This window comes from Micropterus salmoides, unplaced genomic scaffold, assembly GCF_014851395.1.
Source record: "Micropterus salmoides isolate LMB-PRFRI ecotype aquatic unplaced genomic scaffold, ASM1485139v1 Ms_hic_scaffold_7, whole genome shotgun sequence".
Lineage (NCBI taxonomy): Eukaryota > Metazoa > Chordata > Actinopteri > Centrarchiformes > Centrarchidae > Micropterus > Micropterus salmoides.
The window spans coordinates 16,815,055-16,842,765 of NW_024044459.1; the positions used below are offsets into that span (position 1 = coordinate 16,815,055).

The window sequence follows — 27,711 nt, forward strand, 5'->3', positions numbered from 1 at the left end:
ATGTCTTCTAAATTGGTCCAGCGGGATTTCTGGCCATACAATGCATTCAATTGAAAATCACCTTCATTTACAATGTAAATTTTGTAATCACATTTATGTTTATTTTCCCCCTCTCCTACACAAACCTGCCGCATCCAGTCACATTCCCACATCCTTTGGCTCTATTAACCTACTACAACTTGTTATTTTCTCTAGTGCATAATATGACACAATATAGTTCATGCTAAAGTGAGTCATCAACTGTTTTAATCAGTTCACACATCATTTGATAAACAAGCCACTTGGTACATACATACATTTCCTTACTTTAGGAGCTTTTCAAAAATACTAAGACAGAATTATGTTAATAGATTTGTTGATTCTTACCACAATGAGCAAATCTGAGTGAGAGCACACAGCTTTCATGCAGGTGGAGCTGGTACTTGTCAGGTTTGGTGACATGTAGGACCTCCACATTATTGTTCTCCATCCCCACTGCCAGCCACTCGCCCGTTGGACAGTATCCCAGTGAGAAGATCTGCAGTGAAACCATCAGTTATGGTAGATACTTCTCTAATGGTTTATATAAATATAATAAATAATCATCTGTTATATTAGTCTACTCTAGAAATGTTTCAGAGCATAAAGATTGTGTTTGTCTGTGGGGGTGGGCATTGATATTAACATATCCATGGATGCTGGCAAGAGTCCACTATATGCTTTTCTACACCGCCATAAACATTTCGGTGCTTGCCATAATAATCTGTCAAAACAGATGGCTGTTTCAGTTTTTAAAATCATATTAGGTATATAAAATTCCTGCAGGACTGTTGGAAAAAGCAATTACACATCATGCCATGAGGTGGGTGAATGATTTAGTCAATTCTCATTTTTGAAACAAACTTAACAAATCAAAAAATATTTTTCCAGATGATGGACACCAAAAAAACAATCAGGAAATCCACCTGATGGCTTAGTACACCTGGTAAACGCAAAATAATTGTTGGTGTTAAATTAGCTGATGCTGGGGGTTTTTCAGCTATATAAATTAGATATTATTGGATAGGATAAGCACTCCATGGTCCATGTCTGCCATCCCCTCTCTGAGATCTCTTTAATGCACACTCAGCTTGCCCTGTGCACACTGAGATTGTGAAATGGGTCTTTTCAGGAAAAATTGCAGTAATGGTCTATTATTGCCGCTCTTCTCCTCACCTGAAAAAACTAAATTCTAACTGCCAGTATTATTAGTGTTAAAGGTATTCAAGCACGGGGCAGAAAACCAGGGCTCAGAATGGCCTTTATTGTGGGTTAAATGTTCTGAACTGAGCTTGTACATTACTGCAATAAAGCAAAGCCAGAGAGCTTAATCACACAAACCGCAAATGGCTGTGACTGGTCCTGAGATGCACACCTTTCAACAATCTGTCCCTTTTACTTTAACCATCAAATACTACTAATAAAAAAGCAGTGCAAAACCAAACCTGTCTGCAACTTATACACTACCTCTACACAAACTATGATCCATATACAGACAGTCAGCAGTTCATAAGTAGGTGTTGGAGCTCAGGAAGCAAGAGCAAGTAGGCATAGTTCTAACAATAATAGAAAGAGTGTGTTTGTGTGGAAGAAGTGTCTTATACCTGGGAGGTGAAGTCGTGCTGCTGCAGCTGCCGTCCCTCTCTCAGGTCCCAGGACCGCACGGTGTTATCCAGGCCTCCAGTCCACAGCTTGGTCCCGTCATTAGAGATATCTATACAGCTGGCTCCGTCGGTGTGGCCCTGAAACTGCCTGCAGAAAGACACAGAGTCAGAAAACCCTATACTGAACAGCAAAGTGTTCATCAAGTCAAAGAACATACATACTGTATGTATTTGCATCTTGTGTTGGAGAGAGAAGATGGTCTTAAGATAGCAAAAGGAAAGAACGTGTTAAGATCAGCCATTAATTCAACCATTAAAGTCAGCACCCAATGCCAGATTGAAGGCACATGAATACACCGAAATACATCCTGAGTACAAATCATACACTAAACAGCAGCGATTAACGCACCTTCTGCCACTGTCGGGAAAACTTATCACTGACCCTGAGATGATAAAGTGACTTAATGGCTTGATGGAAAAAATGTGGCTTAATTTAAACCTAAACATGTCTGGAATTCATCACACATGGGTGAGAAACACTGGTCTATTGAAAGGACCAATAGAGCGATGTGTCAGAAATTCTTTGACAGTGACGTTTGCTAACAATGGTTGATTTCACCACTGATCACACTGCCACTGATGGCAGATGAAGTCATGATTTGGGGTTACACAGTGGGAGCTATTACTTGTCTTCTCAGCAGACACACATTCCAGTAAGTATATAAAATTACACATAAATACTCTTTATAATTGCAATATAGCAATATATATAACATATTTATGGCAGTTCAGCCAACATTTTAGGCACTTTGTAACACACTGTTGTACAGGTTAAAACTACACGAAGGACATAACAAATTATTTGGGACATAATATGCAAGGGGAGCATAAAAAATGGGTATGAAGCAATATTCACAATGTCAAATATATACACAGATTATGTAAACAATACATAAAAATTTAAATTGTACACTTCATAATCAAATGAATAAAAAATATTATATATAAGTGATATTTCAGGGGTAAGTTATCTTTTGAGGTTAAGAAGTTAATGTGATATATATTATAGATGACAGTCTTGCAAAGTATAGCAGACCAATCATTTGTGAACTTAGACTGAGATGTTGGTGTAGCTCACGGTTAGATGTCATTGGTTGGTTGGTTTCAGTTTAATTGTATGAGGTTCTGACAACTGGTTTTAAGTTGGTACAACATTCAGATGAATGGTAAACCAATAAATTTGGTTTACCGTCCAGCACTAATCAAAACCCTCACAAATCCCGCTCCCCATCTCCATACCTAACCAGAGTCTGGTTGTGAAGATCCCAGACGGCTATGTTTCCATCAGAGCAGCAGGAAAAGCAGACCTTTGAGTCGGGGCTGATGGCAAGGGCATAACACGCAGGCGCTGACGAAGTTAGTTCAGCTTTGATTCGGGGAGTTGGTGTAGCCAAATCCCAGATTGACAAAGTACTCGCCTCGCCCCCGACAATAAGTGTCCGCCCATCCGGAAGTAGCCGACAGGAACGGATGTAGTTATCTCTGTTCTGATGTGACAGACGCACAGAAGTACATTCTTTACTGAAAAACACAATGGAAAACACATCCTGCATGTGTCCTGTATGTAAGTGTCACTGCAGTGCACTCACAAGGCAGTCCAGCTGGGATACAGGGGTCTTGTTGCCCGGGTGACTGATGTCCCACACCTTGACGCAGCCCTTGCCGCCGGTGTAGACATGACGCGTCGGGTTACTGATGGTGACGGCACACACAACCTCCCCGTGGCTGAGAGTATTGATCTGTCGTGCGTGACGCGGAATGCCAGGGCCGATCAGTGAATCCGGAGGAAAAGGCACAGGCTGCATTTGTCCATCAGCGCTCACATGAAAGGAGTAGGCTCTGGAGGAAAGAAAAAGGTAAATGTTAATATGACAAAGAAGAGGAAATGAGAGTTGATTTATTAAACGTTGTTGCTGTAATTTGAGAGGAAAACATACGGTTTTCCACCAGGAATTCCTGACAGGTTGGGAGGAAGGCCAGGGACACGTATGTGGTGGTGAGGATCAAATCCCACCTAGGGAATAAGTTAATAATAAGTTTAGAAACAATTCAACATCAAACAAATAACACAAATACTAGATACGTTTGTAGCTGGTATCATGATGGTTATCTACGTCTCTGTTACTCTACTCTGTAGAAAAGTTTCCCAGAAGGTAATCTGGTGGCAGGCAGCATGTTTAGATTAGGATGAATCTTTTAAAACAAAATATGAACTGGCTTCGGCAGCTTGCTTACTGTATGTGAACCTGTACCTGAACCTGAATGCTGTTTTCTGTATTTAGCGCACCATAAACTACAAAGCCCTGATGCTGTAAGCAGGTCAAAGATGTCTAGGATAGTTCCTGACAAAATTTGGTTGAAATACAAAAGTACATTTTTTAGACATCTAAGTTATAAATGTTGTTTTAAGAGCATTTAAATGGCACTATTTAAAACATACAGTAACAAATACATTATAGTCAACTGAAATGTATTTACAGTGTTAAAACACAGGTTAAGCATCTCAAAAAACTTTCTTTTTCAACACAATTTTGTCTGGTTTCAACCTTGATGTTTTTTACCTGCAAATCACCAAATAACTTTCTGCTAGCTACCCGAGAAAATAATACCTTTTCCACCATCCATACATTTTTTCATTTGTTTGACATGTTAACAACTATATTTTCTTCCGATCACACATATGTAGTCAACAGTTGTAAATGCGGTCATAAAGATCATGTAAAAAAAATAATTCTACTTGAAAGCAGCAGCAGCAGTAGGCAAATGATTAGAATGCTTAACATTACAAACTGTATGACTTGATGTTATTTTGCCCCATTTAAGTTGCTACTGCCCCTTTTTTGTTTGTTTGTTTGTTTACCAATCCCTGACAGGCAACACTGACTGAGTGTGTTGGTATGTGTATACATCTACAATGTGTATGTGTGTGTTCAGGTACCACTTGCGTGCGTCCGTAAGCTGCCACTGCAGCAGCAGCCACCGCACTCATCTGTGGAGAAATGTTATGCAGGCCGGTGTAGGCTGCTCCTGCTCCACTCAGATCTCCGTTAATGCCCGGGTGGGGAACCATTCCAAACGGGTACGAGCAGGGCACGGCTAACGGCGTACGGAGACCAGGAGCTACAAGACAAAACACTGTCTGATACAAGGTGTGAAATTTGTGACATTTAGAGAGCCTATTTGATCTGTGTGGCAATGTTTTTGAGAGGATGGTTTTGGTTCACGCTCCCATTAAAGTCTTCACACACCCCAGGTAGAGTAGAGACTGAGCTCATACAGCTACCATATTCTGTATTTGGCTGGACAGTAATCAAATTACAAACATTATGATGTTATTGCTCAAAATGGGCTTTTTAGCACATACTAAAACAATAATAGCTGTGCGCTAATGACAACAGTAAGCCATAGAATTTCCTTCGGGATATATTTCTATCTAATCTTATAGGTTTATTTCTGCCTACACTGGATTATGGTGACATGTTTTTCACTTTTACAAAACATCAATTTTAGTCAAGCTTCTTACTGATTCATATCCACTATCTCACTGATGCATGCAGAGAGGTTTTATGTTCTGTTAGCAACACTCACCCAGCGTCTCGACTCCTGGCGGTTTACTGGGTGCGGCCCTCAGGCCCGGGGTGGTGGTGCTGCTGGGTGTTGGGGCGTCGGAGCGGGATGTGGGGGTGCTGGACTTTGACACAGGTGTTGTGGACTTCTCATTCTACAAAGCAAAATCATCTTAATCACAGGAAGTTTAAACACTATGACTTCAGTAGGAGCAGTTGTCTCTTAGCAGAACGTTTTAGAGACATATGCAACCATTTCCAAATTTAATAGCAGAGCAGAAATATTTAAATAACATAGGAACCATTCACGGTTTGAGTATGTGACTCATAAAATTCTCTCTCTCTCTCTCTCTCTCTCTCTCTCTATATATATATATATATATATATATATAGAAGTGTTGAGACGCATTATGCACCTGGTATAATCAAGGGGTTTTTCCCCTTTTTCTACATTTTGCTTTCTTTAACACCAAACTCATTCCCTTCTATACCTTACTTTACAATGATTACATTTTTATGAATGCCTAAAAATAGAAAACTACCAAGAGACGCAATGACAAGGAAGACCAGAAAGCTATATTTACGCAAATGACTCACCAAATTATTCTCTTTGGATTTGGATGATGGTGTGCTGCTGGAGGAGGCGATGGAAGAAGGACTCAGCGGAGCATCCTTCTTCAACAGGCGACGCTTGTCCAACCCGTTCTCCCGTGGTGAGTGGGCAGGACTTGGTCTAGGAGACACTGGATCCTGTGTTGAGTGAGCACAGACAAAGGCAAGAGAGTCAGGCGGACATATTTCTTCACACAAAAGACGCCACGCTGCTAAACTGTGTTGTACCTCATTGGAGACATCCACTACCAAGTTGTCATCGCTTTTCTCTCCATCACTTTCCTGGGATGGACACATAGACACAAACTTTCACTCTGTGGTGGAAACATTTTGAAACAGTTTCTGTGCTAGATTTACACAAGCTACTAAGTGTAAACCAGATAAAGATATAAAATACAGATAATCAGCGCTTTTATCATTCAATATCCCATTTCTTTAATTGCAAGTAAAATAGAAATTACACATACAGTCAGGCAAGGGCAATCATAAAATAAATTATTTAATTATTGCTCTGCGAGAAGGTAATAAAGGCTATTTTAATCATTCTTCTGGCATTGTTCCTTTTATATTTTTTAATTATCATATAAAGTGGTCAAAATGGATTCATTGTATAGCATCCAGATGGCTCATTTGGCGGAGGTACAAGCCATAAACGGCAACATACTGAGTTAAAATCTCAGCTGCAACCTTTGCCATGTCAGGTGTCTCGCTCACTGTGTTTCAATTGCCAACTGTCCAAAAAAAAAAAAACAAGAAGAAGAAAAAGGCGTGGGTTTGAATGTGGCTCAAGTATGATCACGACACATACTGTCGGAAAGGCTGCCTTTGCTTTGTTGTGGATTTTATATTAGAAAGTTGGCACTCCTCTTTCATCTCTAAAATCGTGAATATTTGAGTCTGGATTCAATTTTAAGTTTCAGTTTTAATTTCAAGTTAATATAGTACAGAAGCCATACAATTACAAAACAATTAAACACCTTTTCATTGTCTTTCCTACAGAAACAACAAAGAAAACAAAAAACATACTTATGCATGTTCACTCACATAGCGTGTAGAGGCCAGCTCCTTATCATCTGTCTTCTGTTTCTTGCTGTCGGAAGAGTAATCGTTGGAACTCCTGTGCTTCTCTCCAGTCCGAAAACTGGCTGAAGGAGACACAGATGAGCTCTGGAAGAAACGAGAACCATATACTTAAAGGAGATTCTTCTTAAAAGACCAAAGCCACAGTATGCACTGGCCAGGATTGTGTCTAAAAATGTCCCTGGATTGAGGAAACGCTTTAAGTGTCCCAATTACCAAACATTCATGTTTGGTAATCATCTACATCTAAATTTATTGTTACCATCTTTATCTTCTATCTATGTCTTAGAAGCAGTTTTTAAAACAGTTTTCCTTGAAACTACTTTCAACCAAAGAAACAGTCCCACTGAAAGCAGTTGACAGCGTGCTCTGTGAATTATTCAGAGTCACACTGACACTGACATTTTGCTTTTGAATCTTTTAAATTTAAGCAAGCAGCAAAATCCACCAACGAAATTCCATTCATTTCCTTTTGTATTGTGTGGAGGCAGAAAGGCAGAATCTCCCAAAACCTTGGCAAATAAAACAAAAACCATTTGCATGAATACATACCAGAAGAGAGTTTTTATTTTGTAATTTGGGTGAAGCAACCCTTTAATACCAAAAGAATCAAAGGAAATTGGGCGCAGGGGCCCTTCAATCATTATTTATTTCTACTGACACTGGTATATATTGTGTCTACTTCATAGCTTACCATTTAAAAATATCTAGTGAACTCTACAGAAGTCCTAAGGTTAAAGATGTGTTGGACGTGCTACAAAAGTCCCCTGTGTGTGTTCATAACGTGGCTCCTGAATGAATGCAGTCTGAGACAAGAACAGTGAAGGGTGAGCTGAGGGAGATGGGACTTTCCTTTTCTTTCTATAGACCCTGATAGGTTAAGAAATATTACTTACATCGTATGCCCAGACCAGGACAGGGTGAAAAGTAAGATACAACTTAAATGCTCTAAATCTTTCGAATGTGTCATGACTTCTGCTTTGAACTAAATCTGGAAGTAAGGGTGCAGCCAGACAGCAATGCAAACAGTGCAAACACAAAATGACAGCGATCCACTCCACGGCTGGATTTACACATCACTTTAAAAACTCCCCTGCCTGTCAAAACCATTTAATTTTCACTGCATCCATACAATGCCAAAACAACGCTGCATCCTTGACAGTTTGACTGCACCATCATGGCTTGAACTCAGCAGCATTATTCTGAAATTAGGGGGAGGAGGAGTTGTTCCACTGATGTCTCTCTTTTCTTAATCAAATATGGCATCCTTTCAATACCATTACTGAAGGATTAAACCTCTTTGAGAAGCGAAGATCAAAATAAGGTCAACTAAACATTTCCCCTCTTGCTCCGCCTGTCCCTCTCTCTCTCTGTCTCTCTCTCTCTCATTGGGAGGCGCTCCTTACCCAGCAGACGACGGACAGAGAGAAGAAAAATAAAGCAGGACCTTTAACTCGACCTTTCCACTAACTCACGCTTGTAACCTTTCCACTGCCCTTTGCCGTGCTGCAAGTGTTGATGACAAAGATTCTGTGGGGGAGGAGTGATGTTCAGTTTGTGTGTGTGTGTGTGTGTGTGTGTGTGTGTGCGCACGCGTGCAGTCGGGCAGCACTTGTATCTGTTTACATTTTAGTACACCGTATGTGCAAACAATGTTGAGATGTCAGAGTGTCTACAGGTGTGTGTCACTTCTTGAGTGAGACAGAGCAGGTTGAGCCTCTCTCTCTCTCTCTCTCTCTCTCTCTCTCTCTCAAGACTGATTAGATTAATTAGCCTGCAAATTAGCTCTTTCAAAAACATCAAGGTAAATTAATTTTTCTGCAGAGACAAATGAAGGTTCTGTCGGCAGTACAAGCATTGTGGGTATGAAGAACCGTGTGGTGTGGCGGGGTGGAAGCATTCATTTACCAGCACATCATAATTACATTTGCCTCCCATTTCAAATCGATTCTGCAACTCCAGATTATGATACCTCTAACCTCCAATGTTTTGCTCAACTTCAGTTTCGCAATCAGTCTGACTCTTTCATGTCTCTCCAATAATGAGAAGCCCTGAATGATAAAGCTTCTCTTGTGTATATTAATATTGTTAAGTACCATTAAGTCAAGGTCAGCAATCCTCCAGGTGGATGTTTAATGTAATGTGGAGTGTCCATGGGACAGGACAAGTCAGTGTCATTGTGTGTTCTTGTGGCGTGAGGGGGGCGATAGAGGTCGGATACAATCTTTCCTGCTAGCTTCAGAGTCCTGATCACTGATCGCTCTCCTTTTTCAGGATCTCCCTGCTCACACTCACACGGTTCAAATCTGGAAGCTGCCTGATCTAATGGGATTTGAGCAACTCCACATGAGAAGTTGGAGGTTAAGGACATGGGCACGTCATTTGTGGTCCTGAGAGAGTTGCTCTTTCGGTTTCATTTTCATTTTCACCCAAATTTACCCTAGCAGTCCGAAGATTGAACCGCAACCTATCGGCCACAAGCTCACTTTTCTACCCTTTCGGCTACCATGGCCCCCAAAATGTCTTTTAAAATAATTAATTTCATTGTTCAATTGCTCAAATGGCCATGATAATGTATCACGGCGCTAAAAGAAAACACAGTGATTTTTATGCGTTTATGTGATATGAGTAACTTTGAACCTCAGCTTTTTTGCCAACATGGATGAGAAGTGCCTAAATGGCAGAAAGAAAATTTAAATGCAAACGTCTTCATTTCTATTTCAACAAGGCAATGCCAAAATACAATTGAAAAGCAACAGCTTCTGAATGAACAGCCATTTATACAATGTAATAAACAGTGCCATTACTGTATATTAAGTCTTTACTCTCTTTCTCTTCCACCTTCTCTGTTTTTCCTTCCCTGAACCAACACATCTCCAGTTTGCCACCATGAGTGAGGAAGAGAGTGTATACTGTTTGGAAAACCTGTATTTTATTCCCTTTGTTTCTCAGTTTCTTTTGCTCACTAACCCACAAAAATGATGGCTTTGTACACACCATAAAACCTTTTTTACTCTGGGTTCAAGTCAGTTGGTGTAATCTATCACCTCTGATCCCTCCGTTAGACTCAATTTGTTTCTTATTCGGCAGCCAACGCAGCATGGAAGATCAGACTGTACAGTGTATTCAGACTTTTCAAAAAGAGCATCCCAACATTAACAAAGAAACAGACTGCAGCAGCAAACCTACATTTACCAGTGAAAAAAAACAAGACAAAAATGTATGAAAAAAGAAGTCTGATAGCTTCTGCAGCAACCACGCTAACAAGTTGCAGTTACTTTCAACAGGTGATTTATTTTAAAGGTCAGTCTAAACCTGAAAGCCTCATTAGGAATTCATTTCCCACCTTTCTTTCTAAACATAGCACACAATCAAGGACTTTGAGAAGTGTGATTTTACCTTGAGTGATTATATTTAAGGTCATAGCAATTAAAAAAAAACGTTTATCTTTTAATTGCAACCACTCCAAACCATCTATCTCCTTTCATTACATAATGGACTGAAAAGGGAAAATAACAAATACTCAGAAAAGCAAAAGTCAATGGCATTGACAACTGAACCAACAATTAGCTTCATTTGATAAGTGCGCTAACAGGCCTGAGGAGGTGCAGTCCTTGAACACACCACAGCTACATAATTGACTGTCTGTATTGGCAACAATAAGTATGCAGACACACATGTAGGTCTACACCCACATACCTTTATCAGTGTGTGAGGTGCTAACACCAAGGACATTAAGGCACAGATGTTCAAGCAATTCACACACACTGTACCCTGTGAACTGTTGCCAAGGCAACTGTAGACCACTGACAAGGGGCTTATTGGTTTCATGAAGTGACTGTTGGCCGTGTGTGTATGTGTGTGCGTGTGGTTGTGTGTGTTCTCACAGGGCGTTAATGAAAGGCATTCATCATTCTGGTCTTTCTATCTTTAACACTGATTTCTGACGACCTCACACACACGCACACACAGGCACACGTGCAACACACTGTTAATCGCTCCCATCGTGGTGCCTCTAGCTCTCTGTGTGTGTGTGTGTTTGTGTGTGTGTGTGGAGGAGGATACACTACATGGGGGGCAGAAGATAACATATTAAACATTCCTCCTGTCTCCACCTACTCCAAAACACCAGAGAACACACACAACCCACAAAACTCATGCATGCATGTGTGTGTGTGTGTGTGTGTGTGTGTGTGAGCTCGGGCTGCCAGAATAAAGAAATGCTAATCTGCTCATTGAGTATTCAACAAACCAAATGTTTGCCTTGGGAAAAAAGCTCCGCTTAAGGGACTAATTACTACAAGTGCTGGATGTAATGTTGCTCTGTTGCCTCATGTTGCTCCCGCCCTCCCTCCATGTGTGCTTTTTTTCTTTGCTCATCTTGGGGTTTCTTTTTTTTCTTTCCTAATCTTTGTCTCCATTTCCAAAAAAACAGCAAGAAATACTTTGTACAGTAAATGTGGAATACTTACATGGACTTTGTAATCACAAGTTGACACAAATGTTTTAAATAAATGCGGAAGTATATGCCAAGACATTATGACAATATCATACTTATCATAATAGTTTGGACTGATTTTGTGTTTTTCCTTGAGACAGTTAAGAACAAGGAAGGCAGGTATCATATATCAGTCCTAATTTATTCACTTCATGTTCTTTGCATATGATATCAAATATTAGTCTTCGGCCACCAGCAGGTGTGTTAGGAATGAAAATGAATAATGATCTGGTAGAGAATGTTGATAAAGACGAAATTTGTGGTCTGAAAATCAGTTATTTGAATAGTTGTTTTTTTCCCCTTTCATAATATTTATCAAGCTAAGTTGACTGAGAAGAAATCATTCTGTACAGCAAACACAATCCTACAGTGATAGAAAGAACCCAAGGAAGGACTTACCTTGACTGAGTCTCTGTCTGAGGAGGCAGAGGGCAAGAGACAGAAAAAAATGACGGATTAAGGCATTTAATGTCTGAGCAACAAGCACAATAATGACAGAGAGGTAATGAAAAATGTGCACACACACATACAGATGGCTAACTGATTCTCCTGCTTGATGATGATATGACCTGAGGTAACATTAATGCCAGCGAAGACTCAACGTAAATTAACTGAGAATGTTCCTTTTCATTTTACCAGCAAGCCTACAGCATGATAAGTGAAATGTCATGATGGGAAACAAAGCACAAATACATAATTATACTGATGGCATTAGGTCACATTTGCTACAGCACTCCATTCTTAGCAGAGAAAGAAACTGCACCTTTCCAATGAAAGTGCTGTGATCATCAGGGATGCTTGTATTAGACAAGTTAGTAGCCTAAATGTACATACTAGCATGTACACATACACGTGTCCAAAAAGCTGATGGATTTGTAAATCAAGGAGCCCAGGGAGTCAAATGACACTAGATTTGGCAACAACATGCATTAGAACAAAGAAATGCATTTATAAAGACTAAAAGGACAAATAAAGAAACCTCTTATTCCCTCCATCCAGCACACACCCATTCACAGGAACTCAGCTAGAGATGGAGTTGGATTGTTATTGATTATTTCTCCTAATGGGGGTAGGCATTACCTGAGTTAGCAGCTGTTAGCTTTACTGCAGCTAAAGGGCAAGGTTAACTGCTCTACTGCACTCTATAAAACCCCACAGTCATGCTGCAAGAGAGTAATTAAGAGCTGGCACACAATGTTCACATGATCACACACACACACACACACACACACACACACACCCACATACACACAGTCTCTTTGTACTGTAATTGAATGCTTGAGCTCAAAGTCAGCTCGGAGAAGAATAAAAAGAGTTGAAGAGACCCAGAGAAAAGAGGCATCATGGTGGTTTTGTATCGGTCCTTATTAGTCTAATTAAAATGGCATAATGACAAATCAGGTTTTAATTGCTTTAACTGCTGTTCATTCAGAGTACTAACAATTAAGCATCAGCCAGTGGTGGTATAATTCTTAACTTTGGCACAATATTCCAGACATGTATAATTAGTTTGGGATCATTAACTGAACAAAAGATAACAGCTTCAGTATTTATATTTATTAAATGCATTAAGCGTCTTCTTATGAATAAAACAGCACATTTGTACAATTTCTATTAAATATTGACATGTTTGTCTGGATTTTTAAAACATCTCAGACAAACAAAATTATATTTTAGAAGGGTATATACACCTTTTCACTAGATAAACAATCTAGTCAGTGAATGTAAGAGAGGAGAGTAGACATGAAAATGTAGATTTACAGCAATCTAATAAAGCTCTTATTTATAGTAACATGATGCAAGAATGTGACATAATAGAAATTTCAACAGTGGAAAGGATAAGATAAAATTAAGTTTGATGCAACTATTTGGTAAAGAGTTATAGATTGCCCTCCAAGTTGTTGCATCATTCTTAGATGTGACAGTAAAGTAGAATTAAAGTTATTTCTGTATTAAATAAAAAAAAGGAAGTAACCAAACAAAAACAAAACTTCAAATTGTGACTTTTTTTTACACATAAGTAATGCATGCTAAAACTTACAGCAGACATGAAGTCTCCAACACCTACACACACACAGCCATAAACACATAAACACCTACTGTACACACACATACCTCTCGGGTGTTCACTGTTGTTGTCGTGGTGTTTCCTTTCGTCTTTGAGCGGCAGCTGGTGGCTCAGAGCGGACGATAGAGCCAGCAGGCTGGCAGTACCGGCCCCAGGGGGCAGGGGGGGCTGGAGGCCCGCTGGGTGTGGCGTGAGTGGGATGGGGATGGCGTGGCCGTGGGAGAGGTGCTGAGCCTGGAGCTGCTGCTGCTGAACCACACAAAAATAACGATTACTGTAATGCTACATTTTGACTTAAAGCACTCTCGACAGTATAAGACAAACAAGTGGCAGAGAAAGACAGGAAGGAGAACTGAGGAGAGGGAGAGATAAAATGAGAGCCACAGAAGGAAAAACTAACAGTAGGACCAGCGCATGGTACCTGAAACTTCTAAATACTTACATGTACTGGTTATTAGAGGAGATTTAAAAAAAATAAAATAAAAGTAAATTAACATTTCTGATAAGGATCCTTTGAATTTAGTTAGTAAAATGTAACGCAAGATTTGTACAAGGCAGTTGAAAAATAAACTAGTGACACCTCAACCTCAAACATACAGTTTGTTTCTGTTTCACTTCTGTACTGAAATTTCTTGTTGCTTATTGGTCTACATACACGCCAAACACTCTGGATATCTGCCATGCCGATGTGCAGTAAATCCACAGCTCTAAGCCTATTTTTCACATTATAAATCTCAGTAGTTATAGGCTGCAGTATCACATCAAAGACTCATCGAAGCTAAAAAAAATTTATTGAACTTTGGTGAACGATCAAAAAACAAACACGACACATCTTTCCATTCATGTCTTTCTCATTTAGCATTAGAAGTTATTGTTTAAAGCTGTTTTTATCTGTTGTCATCCCCCTTTTTCAACATTAGTTGTTGAGTCTTACACTATCTCCCATTACTCTGTGTGTGTGTGTGTGTGTGTGCAATACACCCACTCCTATGATGGCGTTGAGTTCAGCCATGGTGACCTGCTTGGCTCTCTCCACCGCCTGCACCACCTGCTGCTGATGCTGGGAGAGAAACAGTGGCAATCAAAGAAAGTATGATATTGAAGCAGCAACTGAGACAGAGAAAAGAAGATCTGTGCAATTCAGACATCTGGATTTTAAAAAAGGTTTATGATTATGACCTCCATGGACAAACACATGAAACTACATCAAGAGCATTAAAAATGTATTCCTCCTACATAAGTCTCTGCTGTAAATGAATATGAATTATTTACCTAATACAGGACATCACAAAAGACTATCTGCACAACTGTGAATCAGCTACTACCTCATATCTGTTCAGGATTTCTTTCTGTGTGATGCTTTTTTCCATCACAAATCTGCTTTCCTATCTAACAGATCAACAGCTAAATGGCAGTCGTCAGTTAGACGCCCACTTTACCAGACTGACCGATAACAATCAATCAGCAACGCACTTGTCATAAAACCTGACAAACTGTTGACGTCTCATTAAATCAGCTGTAAATGTGCTGAAACAGAGTGAGTTATAATATCTTACTGTACTTGAACAAGATATATTTTTCCTCACCAGTTTCTGGACGAAAGCATCTGCCATCTTATTTCCCACTGAAATCTGCGGCTCTGAACAGTTTAAATGCCATCAGACAAGAACCTGAGACACCTCTGAGTCATCAATGCTGCTTGCTCTTTGTATGGAAAACAAGTACCTCTCCTCATAATTTAATCCTAACCAGTGTGTTAATTAAAACTCACTGGACAGAAAAAAAATCAGTAGCTAATTAGGGTATGCTTGTTGGTGTAACGTGAATAGGCCAGTTAAATGGGTCCAAGACATACTGTAGCACAAGTGGCCAAACATCGTGATATAAACACCTACATTATCTAATGAAGCCCAGTGTAAGAGATCCTGCAAGCTTATAGAGTAAATCATTGTATGCATGTACTCTGTGCTGGAGATGATGATTCACTTTTGGGGTAGTGAAACATTCCCCGTTTTTTCAATTTACAGTCATATGTTGATGGCACAACAGCTAAATCCACAAATTCTATGCAAGTCTGTTGTCCGTTTTGTGCTCATACATCTCAAAATAGTGTAGCTGTAAAATCTTCAATACAGAAAAAACAGACATCTGTGCAGACAGAAAGAGAAAGAGACAGCCAGAGAGACAGGTAGCTAACTGGGCAAAGTCATCCAAAGGGTACAGAGTGAGAAAGACAAATCCAGACGGTGAGAGAGAGAGCAGCAAGATTCATCCGAGAGCGCAAAACATCAAAGTAGGGCAGAGATGAAAGAGCTTATCCGGTGTGGAAATGAACCTGACCATCGAGTTCAGCTACACCTCTGCAGACTGAGTCCGACCTGCCTGACGTGACTCACACACATGAAAAGATCCATCGGTCGGACGAATGTTGGCAAACAGCTTTTATACCATTATTATCAATAATTCACTTCTCACAACCACTATGTGCACGTGTTTACAGTGTATTGTATTGGCAAATAGCTCTTATACCATTATTATCAATAATTCTTAATAGACATAGATACTTATAGACCCTAGGATGGACACAATAAATTCCATAACCAACAATTAACAAATCGGATAAATCACATTGCCATTAAAGTTTAGTGGTTACCTTTACTGTAAGATGATACTTGATGCAGAAACAAACAATAAAAACACAGAGGATTTATTAAAACACTGTTTCCAAGCATCTGCAATAGCTAGGGGTGATGAACACAAATGACTTCAACGCAGAAAAAAAGTACAGTAGCTGGATCACTATAAGCTTCCATGTAAAGACTGTAATACTTACACTGTTGCAATAGAACACGCGACTGTAAATATCAAAAGCTTGCAGCAATCATTGCAAAGACTTTTAGAAAACTACATAAAATAAGATTTTAATTAGATCCACTAAAAAATTGGCTTCTGATTGTCACATTTAAATAGACAAAATTGCCAAATTTATTATATCAGTCTGGCTAAATTATGCCAGATTTAAGGCTGTGTTGGTTGAAAACATACTCCAATACTGGTGATACACTGAACACACTGAAACATTTCTTTAATTAATTTAACTGTTTGCTGAGCACAAACACTATTTTACAAAAAAAAGAACATGAACAACAACATCTTTGCCTAAAGAGAATGCAGTATAAATTTGGCAAAAATCACAATTTAAGTCAAGAAATATCAGATCAAGAGGTGAGCATAACAAGACTATGATCCAGGATTCAGAATTCTTTGATACTGTGATGAGGCTACAATTATGTTACCACTAGTATTTAAGATGTGCGACCAAACACTACCTATATGAACAATTATGCACAAATGCATTAGGCATAATTCTGATATTGATCGTTATACAGGTAAAAATATATATATATATATAATATATCATCCTACATGTCCAAACTGCGAGGAGGAACAATAATGGCAAAATTACATAAATAAAAAACAAAAGAGCTCTCACAAACACACACAAACACAGTCGATGTGATTTGCTGCACAATAATAATATGATTGTGCTACATTTCATATGCACACGCAGTAAACGAGGCTGTGCATCAAAACAAAGCGGTAAAAGCCGTTCCTTCTCCCTGCCTCCCCTCTCTGCGGGCCTCAGGGCTCTGTAGCAGCACCACAGTCTAATGCCATTATTCCTAATCCACCCTAAACCCTCCTAATCCATGGCTAATCTGGAGGAGAGTTTTGGAGTCCACACTCACTCCTTCCTGCTGTTCCCACCCCTCAACACAAACACACACACACACACACACTTTCAACTCCTCCAGAGGATTTATCAGCTAAACACGCACATGCAGACCTAAAGATTCCATAATAAACATACTGTATAAAAGACACTAGTGTGCGTGCAAACATTTACAGTGTATTTTACGTGCATGCAGGTGGACAAACATACAAAACACACGCACAAAATAAACTCACATACAAAATGATTTTCTCACACATACACACACTCACCCAGCCCCTGGCTCGTGCATATGTTAGTGGGAGACATTTAATAAGTTTCGAGCATATCTGCCTATCCCGAGCAAGGAAGGATTAACTCAGGATAATCTGCGTGTGTGTGTGTGTGTGTGTGTGTGTGTGTGTGTGTGTGTGTGTGTAGCTGTGTGCATGCGTGTGTCTCTCCATTATCTGTCTGTTTTGCCTCACAATCCACCACACACTTCTCCTCCTTCTATTTCTTCTATAGCTCCTATCTGTCTTCCTCCTCTCTCTCTCTCTCTCTCTCTCTCTCTCTCACACCCACCTCCGTCTTAACTCACAGTGACAGGCATTTTTGGAGTCTTACCTCCTGAGAGAGGAAGGGGATGACTTGGGCACAGATTGCGTTCAGCCTTTTGACGATTTCCGCCTGCAAGACAGAGAGGTGGGCACATGAAACACAATGTTCCTCAAACTCAGCCACAGACAAGAAGGCGTCCGCCTCACACAACCTACAAATGCTCACATCAAGTCAGTTTTTATTTTCACATAATGGCTCCTTCACATGAAACAATGTATACTCAGTTGTTGGAATCTTTTACAGCTTGTTGAAATACCAGGTGTGGGTTTTTCTTTTGGTTCACAGGAATTCAGGACTTTTACATACAGTATAAGGCCATTGAAGGTTTCAGTTGGAGTTTTAGACCTCTAGTAGCACTATGGAGCTGGTTTTCTATGTGTGGGTCCACGTTTTGTTTATCTCGTGTATGCGTGTGACATGATACACAGTCCTGCCACTGGTGTCACACTATTCCACAAATCAACAGGTGATGGTAACGTGCCAAGATATGCTGCAATGTGCCAGTAAAGACAGGAAAGAAGAGCAATGCAAACTCGTAGACTGAATGTAAACAATTCTGGATACTCCAAAAATTATTTTGTTAGACTTTTGTTAGAAGGACACACACACTGCGTTTTGGTGAGTAACACTGAATGAAAACTTATCTTTTGCTTGTTTACAAGATAACTCCACAGGACCCCTTTAAGCTAAGCACTTCAATCAAAAGAAGACGGATTGGGACGATAGCATGAGCAGCAATAGCCATGAAAAGAACAAAACCACAAGAAATTCAAACTTCAACTGCAGAATCAAAGTACCACCCACACTGTGTGATTTAAAGACGCTCTCTGGGAAGTGCAGTGCACAGGCACCATGGCAATGAGTACTTAGCACCAATATCACCAAAACAGACAAAACTAACCTCACAGTGAGAGTGTTCTCTTTCTTATTTAGTAATTGATATCGGCCAAGAAGTCTGACAAAAGAGGTCAATTAGTCAATGGACAGTAAAAATGAATGAATCATCTGTAGCTACTGTGACAATAAATCAATTACCGAATTCACAGGTTTTAAGCGGTTTCAGCTGGTAGCTTGCTTTTTCAGATAATTAGTTGTTTAAATAACTTGTCGCATATATTACAAGAAAATGTGATTTTGTTAACACTGCTGCATGCTACAAATATCATGTGTTGTTGAAAGTTTTGCCAAGATGCCATAGACCTACTGCGCACCCTGATGTCTAAACTATCCATGTCGTATTAATGGAATTTAAAAAATTGTCTGTCCATCAAAATCCGGAAACAGAGAACAATAGGGTTGTTTAGAGAGCAGAGAGGATTGAGAGATATTCTTCTTCCTAGTCAAAATCTGGCGTCTACATTACACTGTAAAAAACAAAATTGTGATATTATATTATTATTATTGTGTTATTCCGGCAGCTGGGGTGCCAAAAAAATACGGTAAACTAACAGTAAGTAACTAACTCTTAAAAATATGGAAATATTCTGGCAGCTGGGGTGCCTGAAAAATACCATAAAATAGCAGTAAATAACTAACTCGTAAAAGTACGGTAATATTCCATAATGACAATACAGTTTGTAAATTTCATTTTACAAAAAATATTGTAATTTTGGGGATTTTAATGTTAATTGAAGAACCTATACACCTGCAAAAACAATTAAATTACCTACAAAAATAGTTGAACACTGCTATAATACAAATACCGTAAAACTTTGAATAATAGCCCGAGCTTTTATTTGCTAAAATCACTGAATTGACCCTGCCTTTATTTGGGACAGGCATCCATATGAGACAGGCCTTTAATTCGTTTTGCACAAAACTGAAACTACTATCAAAAGTTTATTTATTTCAAACAGAATAATACTTCCGTAAAAATGATCAAATAATATCAAATACACGTCATTCATTTGATCTAGTTCTGACAGACGGCTTATGCGCATTTATTTTGAAGGCAGCAACCTATTGAAAACAACAACACGGTGCAGGATGAGAGAAGTTAGCAGACAGAGAGCGATGGACTTCACATGACAGGATTCACAACTTGGATTCATTTTTATGAAAGACAGACTAAAGGAAGATAAATAATCAAGGAAAGGACACATTCGGACTTAACGAGCAGCTTAAGAAGCGCTTCAATGTTAACGTAAGTCAGCACTTTCTCCCCCTTTTCCTCTCTTGTAGCCATGCAGGTTACACCGGTATATCTAGAAGAATTAGACTTTGGGTCTTGTTGTTTCCGTTAAATGAACTTAACAGTGGTATTGTTCACCATGTTCATATTGACATATTGATCATACGTTTAAACATTAATATTTGTATTAACGACGGTAGCCACCTGACTTGAGTTCGTCCCTAATTCTGTGGGGAGGGCTATGGACTAACACATGTCCATAATTTTGTCACCATACCATTATAAAGGGAAACTTGCAGACCTTGGATAGATATGCTGTTTGTTATGTTTGCCGTTGTTTATGTTTTCCAATTGAGCTACCTTGAGAAGCAAAATGGTTTCTTAAAGTGAGCCGAATCTGAAAATGTACTTTTGGCTTGCGTACCAAAAACTTCGGATTCATTAGGACTGCCAAGAAAAACATGCATATATTCTACAGTGATTGAGCTACAGCCAGCCGGTGTTTGATAGGTTGTTTGAATAGGTATTATTCAAACCATTTTAAGAAGATGAGTTTGAATTCACATTGAATTTTAGGTAAATTCTCTGCTTGAGTTGTGTTTGTATCACATTCCCACTTTTCTTTCTACTTGCACATATTTGCATCTATTTTGTATACCAACTTAATGTAGATATTGTGGACTTCCCTAACTCAGGTGCACACAGTTGTGCACTGCCTTCCAAGGCCAGGCGGACCTAATTCAGCAATCGGCTGTAGCACTCCTGGGGTAGAACTAGAGGACAGAAAAGGAACATGAATGCACAGCACACGGAAACACATACAGCTGTGACAACATTTACCAGATGCAAAAACTGGCTGTAAAAAGTCATACTGAATCCAGAAAATGATGAAGTCTTTGGATTGTGCATGAAGTTATTTTAATCTAATTTGTAATCTAAGAATTTTGATGAAAGTCAACATCTGTGAAATTACAGTAATTATGGCTGTTTTCAATTATCAAAACTGTGTTTTGACAGTTTAACAATACTGGTAGACATTACACTGATTAAAATAACATTTATTCAATGTTTTTATTTCCCAAATATCCATAATTTAAGAAGATAAATGTCAATTAACAAGCAAATCTATGTCAAATTACAGAACACATGTTTTTTGTTACAGTTAACTGTTACTGTACTAATTGTACCAAGTTTAAAAAATGTTTTTACAGTATTAAACTTAAATTTAACAGTTTTTTCTTTTAAATAAGACAAATAATATTTGTGAAAATACGGTAAATTCCTGAATGCATTAGAACAGTTGTAAAAAAAACTATTTTCTTTAAAATAACAGAAATGTTATGGCTATTCACAGCTACAGGTTTTTCGTGTTATTTTACATTTTCATTCATAGTTTGTTGTGTATTTTTTTTTATATTTTCATGTATTTCAATATACAGTACTACAGTAATAATCTGTCAAATAAAAAGGAATATAACTGTAAAATTACAGATTTTTTTTACAGTGTACCCTCAACCTGACTGCAGACAGTTTGGTCAGAGATTCAGGCTGGCCCCAGCCAACTCTGACTCAAGTGACATCAAGTGAGGCAATTTATCAGACTTTTTCTTTTGTGCCTCCAGAGAATCCTCTGGAGGCACAAAAGGATTCATACAACTTTATTTTACATATTATTAGAGTTCCCCTTTAATACAGCCACTATAATAAATAATAATAATAATAATAATAATAATAATAATAATAATAATAATAATAATAATAATAATAATCTTTATTTATAGAGCACTCAAAATCAATGTTGCAAAGTGCTTTGCTGACAATAAAATTAATAACATTGTTTTTAGATAACACAAGAAACAGATAAAACCATTTAAGGAATTAAAATATAGTTAAAGGAAAAGAAAAAGAAAGTCAACTAAAATCAGGTATAGCTCTCCTATGTAAGAAAAGACTTAAAAGAGTTCACTGACTCAGCCGACCTGATTTCCTCAGGCAGGCTGTTCCAGAGCCTCGGGGCCCTGACAGCAAACGCTCTGTCCCCTTCAGTTTTATGTCGGGCCTCTGGAACAGACAACAGACCTCTGCCCGAGGATCTCAAGGTACGTGCTGGTGCTTACGGTACTAAAAGGTCAGAGATATAGCAGGGAGAGAGGCCATGGAGAGCCATTAAAGTAATCAGTAAAATTTTAAAATCTATTCTAAAACATACTGTGAGCCAGTGTAAGATGCTAAAACAGGAGTGATGTGTTCACGTTTTTCTGTTCTGGTTAAAAACATGGCAGCTGAGTTTTGGACAGGCTGGAGTCGATGAATAGATTTTGGGTCAGGCAAGTAAAATGATTATCAAAGCACTGATTTTCAATATAAATCCAGGATATTATAAATTAAAACAAGTGTACCATAACAAATAGATAAAGAACCATTCTAATAACAAGATTTGTGACTTTTTAAAACTACTTGAGAGACATTTTTGTCTGTAAAATGTATCGCTAACTTCATGACAATTCAACTTCCGTATCCACCTTCCAATGACTAGACCACTTAATAGAGTTAGATTAGAGTTAAATCAGCCATATCTGTTTATTCAGCTAATAAGTAACAAGTAATTACGGTACAAAATGCAAAAATTGGCCAATATAATGTTATCCATTTTTTAAACTCACAAATAGGTATTAGCCTCAAAAATCCAGTATCAGGCTATACCATTTATCCCTCTCTGAACATCAATCAACATCAGCCAAATGGATGATTTGTAAACATAAACCCGGGATTTGGCCCTCTTGAGAATTTGGAGGAGTACAGAGAGTGAAGTCCACTTGAGCAGACAGCTGAAGGAAAACTTAAGGCACAAGTGAGATTTTGTCGAGTTAATCAGCTAAATTAAGAGCCAACTTCTGAAAAAGCCCTCATGGACTGAGATAACTCCTCCAAGTCAAACACAATGCAGAAGAAGTTACACCGCTAACTTTGTCAAGCACTCGTTTCATGTTTATAACCTTGACAGAGGTGAACTTTGCTCTGGTATCAGTGGTAACAGAAGACCCCGGAGGCCATGAGAGCAAACCTAATAGACACACTGATGCGAACCCTTCAGACAGACGCACAAGCAACATAGCTGCAGGACGGTACACATAAACACAACCATGTGCACACAGACACAAGCAGATACACACTTGCACAGCCCTCTCTGTATTCATCGCATGTTTTTACTGAACCCAGGGGTTGGCTTTTAAAGATTATACAGCACTCTCTCTCTCTCTCTCTCTCTTGCTCTCACCACATCAGGTAGGTTGTTTTTTTTTTTACAGGAAATTGCCTGATCCACTGTCCCAAAGGGAGTGCCAGTAGTGCAACTCAAATCCAAACACAAACACAGACAAAAGACACAGACTCGCACCAAAACACACACTAAATAAGATACGGGGATACACATCACCTTCTTTATTTGTAAGACTAAATACGTACAACTATATAACAGAAAGTCAACAGAGGTCAAGTGACCTGCAGGCACAATAGTAGGAAGACCCTGGGGCTCTCCCACAGTACCTCCAATTATACAAAGAATTTGACTTCCAAAACTTACAGCACCACTTTATAAGATGTCAAGCAACAGGAAACTGTTTGACTCACTGCAAAGCAAAATCAACAGAATGCTAAAAGCAATCTTAGCACAGTTATCTCTTTAGCCCTGGCTAAACAGCAAGATTTCCTGATGGCGTTTCTCACTCGTACGATTAATAACACAGTTAATCACTGTTGAGAATCTTGTGTAGAAAGATTTTTGATGCCCACACGGACACTAGCGGGCTTCGGTATCTGAAGCCAACGAGTTTAGAGTTTTGTCACATGGGAAAAGAAAATAAGAAAATCGTCACATTTAAGAGGCTGGAATCAGTTTGAACATTAACTAAAAGGACTGATTATCAGAATGGTTACTGATTCACTTTCTGTCAATCAACTAATCGATGAATTGACTAATCATTGTGCTCTGTCAAAGAAGCAGCACCAGCTCAAGTGAAGGCTTTGCCAGTTGCCAGTAGATGCCACAGAACAGAGGTGTAACCAGAAAGGAAAGACACCACAATGACAGAAAACCAAAAAAAAGGGCAAATGTATGACTTCAAGCTCTGCTATTCACTCTTCATACATTCCAACTATTGTTGTCCACAGAGTACACTGATTCATTCAGTGTTGATTATTCCCTCCTTTCTCACAATGTCAAAAAATACCATAAAACCTCTTTGACATTGAAGGGCTCCCATTCTTTCTGTTTTGTATTGAATAGTCCTGAGTGTTGTGCTGAACTTTTAAGACAAATGTAGAGCTTAAAAAAAACTTTTTCCATGATGTATGAGTAGACTTAGGGAGCCATTTAGTGTCGAGCAGACGGGGAGCTCTAAAGGAGAGTTGCAGTTCAACTTACCTGTGATTAACACAGCGCTGCAGCCGCTTGCACTCGCGCAGACAATCTAAAACACTGACATTTTCATTTTATATTTAACGTTTATCCAGGGAAGACTTGCTGTGCACACATGCCCTTTTTCAGCTCGGTTCTGCTTCACATTCATACACACCGGGGAGCTGCCCAGTACATATTAGCTTATGAGAAACACCACTGTATTAGTTATTGGGGTTTAGGTGCCTTGCTCAAGGGCACCTTAGTGTTAAGTGTCGAGGGCGAAGGAGGCCATGCTCAGTATTCTACAGCTGGGAAATTAGTTGGTGATTCTCCACAAGGCTAACACCAACCCTAGCTGCAGCTTGACAAGTGAATGAATAAAAGAACTCTTTCCTTTGGTCTGGCATAAGGAAATGGATGTTCAGGGAGACAGTGAATGGATGGCAGACAGCTACCATGGTGAGGATCAGGCTGTATGAAATATTGCCACATCCACTTGGACATAAAAGGGCTGCCAGGCACCCCCAAAATAAGAACAACCAACTTGATAGGTGATGAACAATCATTACCTATCAAGCCCACAGCTGGACAAAAATGAACCACGGACCACGCCAGTAATGGTATTTTTGCAAGTCTGAGCTGTATTATTATTGATTTTTGAGTATTTTGGGGACATTTTCTACCTTTATTAGAAGACGGTTGGGAGCTGACAGGAAATGAGGAGAGAGAGAGAGAGAGGGATGAGGAATGACATGCAACAAAGGAATTTGGTCAGACCAAACTGACAGATGTTGTAATTACATAGTCAGCATCTTAGGCCACCAGGGCCCTGGTTTCTTAATGGTTTAGTCGTTCAACAGAAAATTAATTACTACTTTGATAATCAATAAATTGTGCAAGTATTGTTTTCAGTAAATTTAAAATGTAAATATTTGCTGATTTCTGGATTTGGTTTTTCACTATTGTTGGGTTCTATAAATAACATCACAGAGTAGGGTCTACGGTCTGTGGAAAAATAGGCTTAAACATGCAAAACCAGTAATATAGTACTTGGTAAATGGCAATAGTTTTATTTTGATAACCACAGTAGTGTAAAATACTAAAAATAAGATAAGGATAATTATAAGGATAAAGCTATTAGATCAGTTGTAAAGATGCAGATCACCACTAACAATGCTACAACCTCTAATCGATTTATTTTGAAGAGGTGACCCTGAGATGTTGATGGAAACAAAAGCGCTAGAGCAGAAAAGGAAAGGGAGATGCTTTTCCACGAGGCAACACAACCAATTTCAGGTGACATTTTACATCAATGGCAGACAATCGTGACTGTCGGCCAGAGTGCAGGGATGTCATCCTGTTTGGCCAACATGTCTGTTTACACCGCAAAGACCAAAGAGAAAAACCAGGACTCCTTTTTTCCTCCAAAGACATCCCACGGCTCGTGCAAACCTGGACAACTTGTGTCTGCAGCGAGCAGGCCTCAACTTCGACCTGGACCTGTCACCGTCTTGACAGTGAATAAATAATAAGAAACGACTGGCCAGAGAGCCCTCTAAGGTTAGGACTCAAACCAGGTCGATCCATGGAGCTTATTGCGAGATTAGGGGACTCTGCGGTCACATAAAGTCCAATAACCTCAAAGGCAAGATTGTGTGTGCTGAATTTATCTTTGACCCTCAATGTGAGTATCTGGAGCAATGTTCCTCCAGTTTAAAAAGAAAAATAGTGAGCTGTCGCTGTAAAACATAAAACTTCTTTTCGGTTTGCCCCTTGTGATCAGATCAACAACATGCAATACATGGTGTGATCTGCCTCAGCCACTTAAGAACTTGTGGCACTTTGAAATGTTAAAACTATAAAGTGGCTACTGCGGAATTTGCCGCTGAATATGCTTTCATTATTTACCTGAGAGCACCTACTTTGGTTACAGCACTCTCTTTTTTTATAATAGGATGGCTAAAAAGCCTAGCACAAAAAAACCCCCAGCAATAACCACTCATCACCAAAGATGTTGCCCAAAAGAATGAAAAACACAGATAAAATTACCCCACTTTAACTCCTAACAACACAGAAATTAGATCAGACAGGAGCCCAGGAGTCAGATTGGGTCAGATAGAAGATCAAATGTCCATCTCCCCTGTGGAGCTTTGTAAGCACCACATCAGCACCACTTTTCACCACCAGCTAATACACCTAATGGACCCCACTATATAAAGGCTGTATTCCCTTGTAACTATGTGTGTGCGTGCGTGCGTGCGTGTGTGCGTGTGAAAAAAACTAGCCAGATAGGTAGGGTGGAACAGAGAGACAAAACAAAGGGTGCTATACAGACAGGCTACAAACAGCTCAAGCTTCAAAATTAGTGCTTAATGTAAATATTTAGTTTGTTGCAAATATGACTCAGCTCTTGAGTATTTTTTGCACATAAAGTTTAAAATAAACCCTCTCTCATTCCAGACAGGGTTAGTAGCGGTCTGTCTTGACTGATATAAACAAGAGTAGACATATTTACATACATGAAAACACAAATAAATATGCCAGTGGTTTCTTTTTTACTTCTAATCTTTTTAAAAAGTGAAATCATGTAGGTGTGTGGTTGTCACAGTTGCATATGTCTATAAGTTATGACTACCAGCCCACAAACAACTTCTGTGACCCATGAATGAGCGTGACATTATCTGAAACGTGTGAGCAACAGTCATATGTGAAACATGACACTGCCACCATTTGTGATTTGACTGTGTGAAAGCAGCGATCGCAAGTTGCTTTTGTTAAACAGGCCCTTGGCACCAGGTCAATTAAAGAGAGATTACCCCGCCACAGTTTTCTTTAATCATTGTTTAAGATTTCTGAAAAAGAAACCCGGCTGCTGGCTGTAGCCTTACATTCACCAGACAGAAACGGGAGTCTCATCTTACTCTCAGCAAGAAAGAGAGTAAGTGTCATCTCGAGACTGCTCAGACCCCTTGTTGGGTCCCGACCCCCAGGTTGGAGACACAGTGTCAGAGTTTTACCCAGAATGCCACCGAAAAGGGTGGCCATCCTGTTACATATGAAAGTGAATTTCTGTGAGTCTGAAGATTATTAAAATGCTTTAAATGAAAGTTGTAAACCTTTAAAGAATATGAAGAAATAATTGCAGGACTGTCATTTGAAATCATATTCACTGGAATATAAAGGTTCTACTGTGCTTTTAATCTTGCATTTTCCAAAAGTAAGTCCAAATATTAAAATGCCAGATAAAACATTACGTGACCAAAATCCTCAAATTGGAACAAATGGCTCCCTATCCGCTGCAGTAAAATGAGTTGTCAGACCTCATTGAAAACACTGCCAGTC

At 39.2% G+C, this 27,711-nt stretch overlaps 1 protein-coding gene across 3 annotated transcripts in view; it reads right to left on the minus strand.

Annotated features, from left to right (window-relative positions):
- The window catches only part of LOC119892179 (transducin-like enhancer protein 4), a 35,259-nt gene that overhangs the window by 1,681 nt on the left and 5,867 nt on the right, over positions 1-27,711 (minus strand). For 2 of the 3 annotated variants that reach the window (XM_038704323.1, XM_038704325.1), the window contains exons 5-18: positions 17,846-17,908; positions 14,492-14,566; positions 13,554-13,755; positions 11,838-11,854; positions 6,905-7,027; positions 6,089-6,142; positions 5,846-5,998; positions 5,271-5,403; positions 4,621-4,802; positions 3,620-3,696; positions 3,272-3,521; positions 2,922-3,169; positions 1,623-1,770; positions 367-517 (exon numbers count right to left, since the gene is read on the minus strand). In XM_038704323.1, coding sequence (XP_038560251.1) covers positions 367-517; positions 1,623-1,770; positions 2,922-3,169; positions 3,272-3,521; positions 3,620-3,696; positions 4,621-4,802; positions 5,271-5,403; positions 5,846-5,998; positions 6,089-6,142; positions 6,905-7,027; positions 11,838-11,854; positions 13,554-13,755; positions 14,492-14,566; positions 17,846-17,908 — 1,876 coding nt within the window. The remainder of the gene's footprint in view (positions 1-366; positions 518-1,622; positions 1,771-2,921; positions 3,170-3,271; positions 3,522-3,619; positions 3,697-4,620; positions 4,803-5,270; positions 5,404-5,845; positions 5,999-6,088; positions 6,143-6,904; positions 7,028-11,837; positions 11,855-13,553; positions 13,756-14,491; positions 14,567-17,845; positions 17,909-27,711) is intronic. The other variant, XM_038704324.1, reaches the window with a different exon arrangement.